This window comes from Helicoverpa armigera, chromosome 10 (assembly GCF_030705265.1).
Source record: "Helicoverpa armigera isolate CAAS_96S chromosome 10, ASM3070526v1, whole genome shotgun sequence".
Taxonomy (NCBI): Eukaryota; Metazoa; Arthropoda; class Insecta; order Lepidoptera; family Noctuidae; genus Helicoverpa; species Helicoverpa armigera.
The window spans coordinates 9,222,875-9,234,780 of record NC_087129.1 but is presented as its reverse complement, the minus strand read 5'-3'; the positions used below and the strand labels follow the sequence as shown (position 1 = coordinate 9,234,780).

At 33.5% G+C, this 11,906-nt stretch overlaps 1 protein-coding gene across 1 annotated transcript; it reads right to left on the bottom strand.

Moving 5' to 3' along the window:
• Positions 1-1,573: 1,573 nt before the first annotated feature.
• Positions 1,574-7,343, bottom strand: LOC110377408 (trimethyllysine dioxygenase, mitochondrial). Its single transcript, XM_021336297.3, has 8 exons — positions 7,183-7,343; positions 6,110-6,251; positions 5,319-5,431; positions 4,926-5,143; positions 4,066-4,241; positions 2,626-2,853; positions 2,079-2,212; positions 1,574-1,745 (listed from the first exon to the last, which is right to left on the bottom strand). Exons 1-8 carry the CDS (start codon positions 7,193-7,195, stop codon positions 1,609-1,611), a joined length of 1,161 nt encoding a protein of 386 aa, XP_021191972.3. The 5' UTR covers positions 7,196-7,343; the 3' UTR covers positions 1,574-1,608.
• Positions 7,344-11,906: the final 4,563 nt, after the last annotated feature.

The following is an 11,906-nucleotide window of genomic DNA, read 5'->3' as shown; positions in this document are numbered from 1 at the left end:
TTAATTAAATTTATATTTCGTCGAGTTGAAAATCGCGTTCGTTTATAAACAGTTAAGTGTGCACTTGATTTTACTTTGTATTTTATAATTTCAACAAAAAGTTCATAGATTTAAAAATAAATAGATATGACCGTCTAGACCGAATACTGACATAAGTGATGCTTTTAGAATCAAAATGGCGTCTTTTGTGAACCTTGACGTTGATGTGCATAAAGAACCTGATACTCTTTCTTTCTCTTTAATATTAAATTACAATAATATTATGGTCAAAATTAAATTAAAATCGTTTAACACAAAGAACCCTGAATTACAAAGGGTTGAAAGGAATATGAATGAGGCCTTTATATTTCCTCCACGGCAAGATTTATTTATGATTAAAAAAAGAGTGTAAACAAGCTTAAGTAATATCCACATACAGGCCTGCAGAAAACAAGAATTGTTCATACGGGTTTCAAATACTCGGCTAGCTGATTTTCGTACCGTGTACATGATTTTTATAGCCACAAAAATTAAGGAGCCCTTTTTTCATTAATTCATAAATACTAACCGACATGAAAAACTAGAAGAATGTTTACTGTCACCTTTGCCTGTCTTTTGAAATGATCTCCTTTTAAAAGGACAAATAAAAACAGTGGAACCTTTATGCAAACTCCTTTTTAAGTGTACTGGCGTGTAAAACATTGTATGTGACAGGGCCGACAGGGGACAGTTTGTATTTAAATATCAGTATGATGATGTAAATGTTATTGGCGTTTTGAGTGCTTCAGCCCCCGATGTGTCGGACTTAATGAGATAATGTTGGCCGACATGGATATTGTTTACGTTTTTCCGTGTTGTACCTAGTTAATGGGTTACAATGTCGGATACTGTTTGTATGAAGTATGACGGAAGTGATAAAATTATTGTATTTTGACACCATCATAAATTACGCCCATTTATATTTCAAGACTGCACTAAAATATGTAAATTGAAAACATATTTATGTAACATCAGCCTCTTAATCCTCGTATTCCCAAACTGATACAAAACTAATTAAAGATCTAATTTTTGAACACGGCCGAAAACCAATTAATCATTTACCAAAGGCAGTTAGCTTATCCACAAAAATGATAGCAAAACAAACATAAAAGTAGGGAAACACGAAGCAATTACAGCGTCGTAGTTTTCATGAATATTCAGTTCTAGATGAAAATTTGAAAGACCTACAGGCTCCGGCTTCGTTTATTGTTCAGCACTTAGCATCATTTGTATGCAAAAATTAAAATTCAACGTTTTGTGTTAACTTTTAGAAGGTCAAGTTAAGAAAACAATGGAACGGGAGCGATGAGATAAGGTCTGAAGAATGATTTCGTTTTCTTGTTGCTTTAGTACCTAAGGGACGTTTTAATGAAAGCGCTCTTTACTTTCTAAGAAGAGAAATCTGAAGTGTTCAAAGCCTGGAATCTACATTTTTTTGTATCGCATAAAAAGGGCGTGGAGAGTGTTTGTATTGATCACTATCCACCTTAGACAATTTTTTCCTCAAAAATATGTATTGTAACAAATGGTTGGAGAAATAAATGAAAAAAATTGCTTTAGTGTTGATTTCATTTATTAATAACTTAAATTTCAGTGAATGAGACCCAAACTCCGAGCTCGGTCCAGCCAATCAGAGCGCGCGACGTAGCTGCCACAGAGGACTCGACTGCCAGAGAAACCGGTTCTACCATGTAGTACCCTGAAGTTATCCATTATCATCACGGTCCCTGGAAACCAAAGATTGTTTGTTTCTGTAATCTGACAATCTATCTATGTCAAAAAGTTTGTTAATACTAGTTTATTGAAGTTTGTGAATATGTGAAACTATGTATACGGGTACGACTCTGCTTGTAGGCATACATAAATACGACTAGTAACAATGTTAACAATGATAAAAGGCATTCGTCATTCATTATAATATTATTATTGTTGAGTTCGCTATGTTTTTCAGCCGACGAGGCATAGAACAAAGGTGTAGAACGAAGAAAGGTACTCGTATTAGAACAAGTTTTCACCTGGTACAAAATCTTTACTAACAGTCGCTTGTCGATCTTACTTACCTGGTTTCAGTTTGAATCTCCACTGGTTGCTGGGATCTTGATAATACTTCGATAAGTTTCTCAAAGAGCGGTAATAAGACCTGCATTCTTCACTGTTTTTAAAAGCCATTGCTGCTCGATCGTATACGTTAAACCTGAAAAACATAAGAATCACTTTAAATTACGATAAAAAATATTAAAGCTATAAGAACGAAGTCTATTTTATAAAACTAGAGGTATATATTTAAGCGTCCGATGCACTGCGCATTACAAAAGATATGAAATCTTTTATATTAAAATGATCTGACTTTTTAAGGAGCGGATTTATCATGTTGGATTTTGATTTTTGGCCAAAAAATGTGTTTCCAGTTGGCAGAATAATTTTAAATGATCAGATTACAATAGAGACGAGAGATAAGTTACACTAATCTTTTTGATTTTTTGAAATCTCAAAAACGAATTTTCACATTTTATTTTTGGTTCTATGTAAATCATAGGTACCTAATTTGGAACAACGGACTACAAAGATGGGGATCACCTGGGTTTCCCAAGTCCAAAGAAAAGGTACCTAATTTGTTGAGGTTGCTGAGTCTCATTGTCAATTCTTATGACAGGAGCGGAGTAAGTATGATGATGTCCTTTTTCTATGTATTCTGCTTCCAAGTTGAAAGAGGAAAGGAAGTTGAAGTCTTCTGGATACTCCTTCTTTAATTCAAGAGCACCGTAGAAACCATCCACTAGTATCGTTTCACCTCCTGTCCCATTTTTATGTTCAAGACAGTGTAATATTTGTAGACTGAAACATAGAAAAAAACATATAGGAATTTAGAATCTATTCAAAGATAATTGGAATAAGTATTGTAGTTTTTATGTAAAAAAACCTAATCTAAAATAAAAAGAACGAATCTATATCAACATCTCTTTTATAATGTTTTATATCTAGAATTTATGGTGGTTATATTAAAGATACGACTCTGTTATAGTATTTTAATAATCCTCACAGTTAACGCGATATAAATGTGATACGAAATTAAATAATTTCCACTCCATAACCCACATTCGCCTATTCATATAATATTTCTATTGAAACTCAACGCAGACGTCAGATAGTATCTCCGTAATAAATTGTCTTCAACCCAATTAAACTAAAGTCACATAAAACATTTTTATTTTGGGAGTCTTCATCAAAATCAAAATTGTTGGAAATACGAAACAAACGGAATCAAAGATCCTAAAAAGTCAAACGATGTATGTGGGACGATGTCCTCCAAGAATTCCTTTAACCTTTACACAATTGGGACGAGACGTTCGCGGTAAAGAGACCGCCATTACTCCGCCACAAAGTACTGTGACGGGGTCGGAAGCCCAATGCTTGAATTGCTAAACAGAATTTGAAAGCGACCAACAAACGAAACCTTTTTCAAATACTCCGAAATAATAATGACGGACTGAAGTGAGGCTCAAATAGGCCTCTGCCAAAAATAACTAGCTTCATTACAATAATAATCATGTTTTCTTTAGACATTTGTTGCTTTCACAATTTGAATGCGAATTTCGTTTCACGCTTGAATTAATTGGCGACGAACTCGGCTGACAAACAGTTCGGGTAGCCACTTAACGAAATTGATTTTCAAGTAATTGTCATAATACTTTTTTCGTGTTTTTTGTTATAAATCTTTTTCACGAATGATTTATAATGTTCGAACAATAAATTGTTATTAATTGTTACGCAATACAAGGAAGGAAAGAAGATTTATTAATAAATTGGTATTCATAAAAATCGGATGAGGGTATTGTTCGATTTTGAATACCTTTAGCGGTCACAGAAGAAATAGATTGGTATTTTTTTCCGAAATGAAAATATTTATGAAAAGAAGAAGATATAATTATACATATTTTCGACATTTTGTAATTAGCACATCTTAAGTTATTATATGAAATGATTCTTTATTATTACCTATACATATAGATAGATAGCTATTATATTAACATAAATAATCATATTTACCCAGCAGCTTCAGTAAAGTACGTGTTATCATTATGAGCGGCTAAAGGCAGGTTGGTATACGCCGTGTCAGCGTGGTCAGCTCTCGTGGTGAACTGCCACATTCCTCCGAAGATCGTGTGCTGAACACCTCCAAGGAGCTTGCACACTACCTCTGTCTCTTCTAGAGATACACCGACCTGGAAATAGAGATGTAAAATGAATAGATGAGTAGCATTAACCACTTTACTCTCCACGATGCAGACACAATAGTTAATCTGCCAGCGGTTTCACCCGCATCCCGTGGGAACCTCTGCACAAACCCGGATAAAAAGCTAGCTTATAGCCTTCCTCGATAAGTGGGCTATCTAACAATGAAAGAATTTTTCAAATCGGACCAGTAGTTCCTGAGATTAGCGCTTTCAAGCAAACAAACAAACTAACTCTTCAGCTTTAATATATTACCTCTAGTATAGATGACACATTTGACAGGAAAGTTATAAATTGTTAATTAACTGCAAGAACATATTTGTTCCTATAAAACCATTTGAATTTGGTAGTGTCCCGTAAAATATAAAGATGTATGTAACCATCATAAAGTAAAATGCAACAATGCGACTAAAATGGTTTCTATACATAATTCAGCATACTTATTTGTTTACCTGACAAACTTCCGCTCAAAAAGTCATGTCATTTAATTATAATTAATCTAAGTTAATTGTTGTTATCTTTTCCAATTAATATTTCTTTCATGCCCTAAAATAGGTACACAAATTCCCCTTTCAATTAAACGTCCGCTAACAAGACCGCATTGAATGACATTTCTAATTAACACCAACGATACAATTACTTATGAAATCGGCAAAATTAAATTGAATGGTTACCCCTTCTACCAACGCGACGCCATAGTCGAGTAGTGACTGAAACACGTGCTTCGCCCCGTCCACAGATTTAAGAAACTTCTCCATAGGTACGACCGATATTTTGTCGTGTATGTTCCCATGCCATAGTATCGGTTTGAGTCGCCGACTTTCTTTCCATGTTGTATAGTCGAATTTATACAGGAATTCCGCTGCGTACGTTGATTTGTGGTTGTCGCTCCCTGTAATTTATTAAACGATTGCATTTTACGTTACCTGCTGCTTTTATTCAGCTGTATAACGTGAGGATCTTCAAGAAAAACTTTGCCTGAATTTTAAGAAAATTTCAAGAAATATTACTTTTGATGATTTTATTGTTAGATTTGTCGATATCTGCTTAAAACCTACAATACTTACACACAACATCAATCTTCTTTCCATCAAATTCGAAACTAAGAATTGTCGCATCAGGAATGTCTAGTATATGATGAGCTCTCTGGAACGTATCTGAGTAGTAGCAAGACGAACACCTGAAACGTTCCTCAGTTTACATTAATAAGACGAGGCCAGGCAAGTACACGAACCCTTTCGTGGTTCAAATAAACGAATTTACTTGAAATTGGATAGAATTCTCTTTGGAAACCTTCCTCGGGGAGTTTGTTGTCTCGATGTTTGCACAACACTACTACAGTACTAAAAGCCCTCAATGAGAGGGTTGGTGCTTGAAATAAATTCATTAGGAAACCTATTGCGATTTTAGGTTTGACTGTTTGCTTGAATATTTAATTATCACAATCAATTCAAGTGTTTGTTGGTCGACATCTTTAAAGCAAAGAAGAATCTAAAACCATTTTCGAGGATACAATGTTATTGTTTAATAAACAACTTAAACTGAATAACTTAGGTTGATTTTATGCTACACTGGAGCTTTATCATCATATCAGCCAATTGCCGTCCACTGCTGAACGCCAACCTTCCCGCTTATGACGGTAACATTACTTTTCATCATCATCATCAGCCTATCGTCCTATAGTCCACTGCTGGACATAGGCCTCTCCAAGTGCACGCCACTGAGATCGATTTTCGGTTTTTAATTTATCATTAATCCAATCAGCCATTCCAAATTGTAGTGGATGTTTTAAATTAGTATTCAACAGCTTAAAACTATTTCCTTTCCACAAATACTCGTTAATTGATTCCAGTAATACCTGCAATGGTCTCTAAGCCAACAGTCCTCAAATCTGATAGACTTGCCGTCTGCAAAGAGTACGTCGAGAGCTCTGTCCACTGCGCCCGCGCTTTCTATAGGCACTATGCAAATACCACTTACTTCATCCATCCATTCGATAGCTGGAAGAGTCAACCAATTTAATTTTGTAGCTAACACCCGGCGATGTTTAAAGCATTAGTTTTTAAATTGAAATGAGATGGTTTAGTCGGTGCTGTAGGTATAGTAAAATAGTTACAAATACATATATACATAAGTGGGTATGTTTAGCTTATCTACTCAATTGAATAAAAGCGGTACCTACTTATAATAAAAAATGTATAAACTAAGTTCTTGAAGATGAATATAGACATGGTATTATGGCATGATTTAAGATCATTTTTATTAAACAAAAAGTACACAGAGCAATTAATTTTCGTATACCTATTTACAAAAGTAAAAAAATATAAAAAATGAATCTCACTATTTTCGCAAAAAAAAAGAAAATACTGAATAAGTAAAATAAACATTATTGCTTGGCCACAGTAAATGGGAAACGGATTCATTTTCATTGTAACTGTTGGAATGAACCAACGTAATGGTTTTTTTATTCACAACAATTGAATGCGAATCAATTAATGGATAGTGATTAAAATAAAATACTATCACTTTGTACTTTATTTTAAATGCTAGTTGTGTAAATAAAGGGATTTTTAAACGGGTATTATCTGTTTATCGTGGAATACACGGCGTGGCTATTTGAAATTATTAACGTTTGAGAATTTTATTTGTATCATATTGAATGTTCCATACTAGAGATATAAAATAATAATCCAGAATAACACATTGAATACCTATGAAAATAAATGTATGTCGTATATATTTTGAATCTATGATAAAATTAAAATTAAATAGTTCAAGTATGAATCGTGAATTAAGTCTGAACTCGGTCAGTAATACCGGCTTCAACTAAATCTAACCAGTTTGAACAATAATTAAATTAGGTAAAACTCACAAATGATTCTACACTATGTAACTGATCATAACGTTAAAATTATTAAACAAAATACGTACGTTTATTCGCCATAATGATTCCTTTTACAAACAGTTTACTACACTATAAAATACACTAACCACACCGCCTTCTCAATGATAACTAAAACATAAACGGCTCTCATTGGCTGTTATCATTCACAGTTACCCGGATGGTCAAAGTTGAACGACTACTATCTCTAAGATAGCATAACTGTAGTTATTAAATTCTTGTCATTGTGTGCTTACATCATATTATAGGTTTTGATAAAGAAAACTTAAGATTATAATAAGTTAATGATGTAATACGTCATTTATCGTCTCTATTGTATCAGTTCAATAAATTATTTTTTAATTATTTTAAGTTCTTATTCTGGATAAGCTTTGTTTGGTTTCTCTTTCATCCATCATCATCTGCCTTGCCTTTTTACACGCTTTTTATTAGCTTCACCTGTATGTTTGTATGTTTGTAGGTTTGTAGGTTTGTATGTTTGTATGTTTGTATGTTTGTATGTTTGTTTGTAACCGACTTCTTTGGGCGCGATTTTGACCCACTTTAAACGGCCAGATTTCGTTCAAACTTTGTAGATTTATTGAGGACCGATGACAATACACTAATTTGATAAAATTATTCCATTTTAACCGACTTCCCAAAAAGGAGGAGGTTACACATACACATCGATTACTCCGATTCTTTTTTTGTTCGACTTGGAATAGCTGCCAATTGGTCCCATATTCATCAGGTCAGGATCTGATGATGGAAACCCTGAGAAATCGAGGGCAACCTTCAAAACTTGTAGGCATACATAGGGTAAAAACTTGACACTTAGGTGTACGTCTAAAAGCACTATTCAACTGTGAAGATTTGGAGCTGACCTGATGATGGAGACCAGAGAGGGTCGAGGGAACTCGACAACTGAATATGTAAACTACCTCGTGTTTGGGCTTAAATTATTTGTATTGACAAGACCTTTGCAACAGTGAAGGTTTGGAGCTGACCTGATGATGGAGACCAGATAAAATGGAGGGAACTCGACAACTGAATATGTAAACTACCTCGTGTTTGGGCTTAAATTTTTCGTATTGACAAGACCTATGCAACAGTGAAGGTTTGGAGCTGACCTGATGATGGAGACCAGAGAAAGTCAAGGGAACTCGACAACTGAATATGTAAAATACCTCGTTTGGACTTATATTCTTTGTATTGATGAGAACTTCCCACTTGTATGGATAGTGACAACTATTCGTATCACTGAAAAGCTTTAAATAAATAACCTTTTTACAAAAAAATTAAACCGAGTTCCCAAAACACTAAAAAGCAAAAAAAAAACTAATTTTAGGTGCATCGGCCTAGAAGTCGGTGGAAATTTACTTAGTAACATCCATTAGACACCGACTTCTAGGCTTTTCAATTTGCAAAATATGATCTTTGTTAATTTATATAATTTTCATCTGTAGTCGATAAGGTAAGAAAATTAATTAAAATTTTCTAGAATTTTTCTCTACAGTCGATAAGGCAGGACTCGATGTTAATTTTTATTTCCAATAATTATCTTTAGCCGTTTTCTCTAATATTGACAAATTTTTGTAAACTAAAGAGAATTTTAATTCTACAAAACAAATAATAGTTTGAAAACAAACTAAAAAGTAGAAAATAAATAATAGTTTAAAAAAACTAAAAAACACGCTTTTTATAGAAAAACGAACTAAAAAATAGGAAATAAATTTTAATGAATTTAAATTAAGAAAACAGTGTTAAAAATTTCAATGAATATAAATTAATAATACTGTGAATACAACAAAAAATAATTAAAAAAAGCGTGGGGTGCTTTTTAAGATATTATCGAAATGAAAATCACTGTACTCATATCTGTCAATAAAATATTTATAACTATTGACACCATGCACTTTTTAAATATTTTTTGTATTCACACTATTATTAATTTATATTCATTGAAATTTTAACACTGTTTTCTTAATTTAAATTCATTAAAATTTACCTATCCTATTTCTATAAGCGTGTTTTCAACTATGTTGGGGTCAACTAAGTTACCAGTATGAGTAAAGTACCAGTGTTTTTTTCTTTCTGTTCGATTCGATGGATATAACATTTATCTTAGAGATTAAACAGATTAAGATGAAAACAGGCAACTGGTTGTCTGAGTATGGAATGTATTTTCTTCGCGTGTAACGGCCGATGGAACCTTGTTGTAAATATGGCCCTTCTTAAACATTTTATGAATCAAAAAGTAAATGAAAAACACTTACCTATGTAATAAACTTACATAATAAAGGAATAAATTACAACTCAAATAGTAATAACTGGTTTCCGTAACACCCCCAGGGAGTATAACACGTTGAACGACATATTGTGTTTAATTGATTTCGATACTAATTCAGTTGAAACACACCTCCGGCTGTTTACGATTCCAGATAAGGTTGGAGATGTACAATTTATTTGAAATAGAGTTTCTAAAATTGTTTGTTATTTGAATAAGGTAAAAATGTTTTTATCTCAAGAATATATTTTTTGGTATGTGTCGGTTCAAATGCCAAAATACATGTTTCCGGATTCGAACTTTGGACCTTATACCCACTATCTCAGTTTAAAACATAAACGCTAACATGCGTACGGACAAGCATATTACAGGATAATATTAAAACAAAGTCACATATTATCAACAACTCAACATACTTTTTACCTGATTGAATTAAGAAAAATAAAATTAATTTAAATTACGCGGAACAAAATAAAAACCTAGAATAGCTAAGTTCATCCAGTACTAACTACAGCTATGTAAAGCGTACTTCTCACATTTAAACAAGCGTGCCTACAAATCCTTTCCTCGTCACCTCGCGCTTTGATCTCGAGTCGTCGTTATTACAATTTATTAACTTAATTAGTTTCTATTCGACTTCACTTCCATTGCTCGAAGTTCTGTGTTGTTTTGTGACGAGTAATAAGACTCTTTGACTTGCGTAATAACAACGTGATTTCCTGTTCGTTATGAATATTAACATTATTGACTGTACGTAAATATTAGTTAAAGTAATTTTCCACCAAAACGACTGCTGGCTACTCACGATACCGGCAGGATACCTGATCTTTGTAATGTGGGCACTACCATTCATCACCATATCGGGTTATGTGCCCATCCGAACAATCGGCCGACTAAAAATTTGCAGTGTGCTGGCTCTAGAGTGGAAATCAATACTGAAACAATAGGTGTTTAGAATATATCCCAAGATACCTAAAATCCAGATTTCTTATTCATTCTATTCGTCAAGCCGACAGTCGGAAACACGAGACCGCTAAGCACTTAGAATCAGCTCTATCCTTTATTCTATCCCTAGCAACCGCCAACCATTTACCGAGGCACGTTTTTCTTTTTATCCTTTTTTTTAATGGAAACGTGGTAATTCTATTACATTTGTTATGTATCATCATCATTATCTCCCGATCCTTTTCCCAACTATGTTTAGGTCGGCTTCAAGTCTAACCGGATTCAACTGAGTACCATTAATTTCATTTGTTATGTATGGGTACCTATTAATATTAAGAAGTAATAAGTTTCACGGTATTCAAAAATTTCAGCGCTTTTTATTCTACTGGGTACTGGGGATGGACTTTTCATAGAAAAATGATAAGCACCGAGTACATTGACAAATACTTTGTGGTTTTCTGCTTTATAGTTTTACTTTTTCTTTACAAAAGTAAAGCTAGATAAATGTTCACCTAACGTATTAAACGATAAAGGAGGATGAACGCCGATTCTGTCCACCTACCGTACTAAATCATTTATAAGATCTAGGACAATCTAAGGTTCGTTTAAGATAGATTGATTGCCTCTAGAATATATCCTGGCCTACCTAAGATATGTTCAGGCTTGAAGCTTATTTCTACTGGTAGACCTGAAAAAAAATATTGGCCTATTGAAAGAAGAATAATTCAATAAATTATTAAAACAATCCCTAAACTTGTTATGTTCCTTAAGTTTGCCATCGGCTTACCTAAAAACTCTCAATCACGCGAGCTGATTTTAAGCGCGTCACAAAACAAAAAAAGTTTCACCTACCACAAGCAGCCATTGATTTATGAAAAATATTGCTATTCCTCGAAGAATCTACAAAATCTCAAAGTACCTACATAACAACAAAGTCAGACACAACTAAGTCGCGGAGACATGTTTAATGAAATAGCGCTTAGCCCAGCATTTAAATTGTAAACGGTATTATTTTCATACAAGTAGAAAACCTCCAATTTTCCCAGTAACTTATAGATTAGTTTACATCACCAGTGATACAATATGTACTTTTAAAGCTCACCTCGAAAATCTGGATTAAAAATAAACAGTGCAATGGAAAAGCATTCTTATATCAGTTTCATAATTAAACGGAAGCCTGACGACAAACGTTCGGATAAATTCAGTTTACGTAACATTTCGATTTCAACGAGATTTCAGTACCTGTGTAATTATTAATTTTCATGCAGTTATAATGCGTGTGTTATTAATGTAAACGTAGGCTTTGCTATGTATCTTTATTAAACGTGATATTGCGTTGGATTTACAAGTAGTAATGGTGCTTCCTTACTCTTTTGACGAAAGTCAAGAAACAGACTGATTGTCAAGAAGAAGAATTTTCCAAATTTTTGCCTGAACTTGCACACTAGTGGACGAGTGAATTGGTCGGTTTTTCCAACTTTTTCAACAATGCTTGTTTGGCTACTACGTATTAGGTAGTTTAGAATATCGACAAACGAAAAT

What these genes read in the sequence shown, in the direction of transcription:
- LOC110377408 (XM_021336297.3), bottom strand. An exon ending in TGGCTTAGAGACCATTGCAG is followed by an intron (nt 5,432 to 6,109) that starts GTATTACTGGAA and finishes GGAACGTTTCAG; the next exon opens with GTGTTCGTCTTGCTACTACT. An exon ending in GAGATTCAAACTGAAACCAG is followed by an intron (nt 1,746 to 2,078) that starts GTAAGTAAGATC and finishes TTTGGTTTCCAG; the next exon opens with GGACCGTGATGATAATGGAT.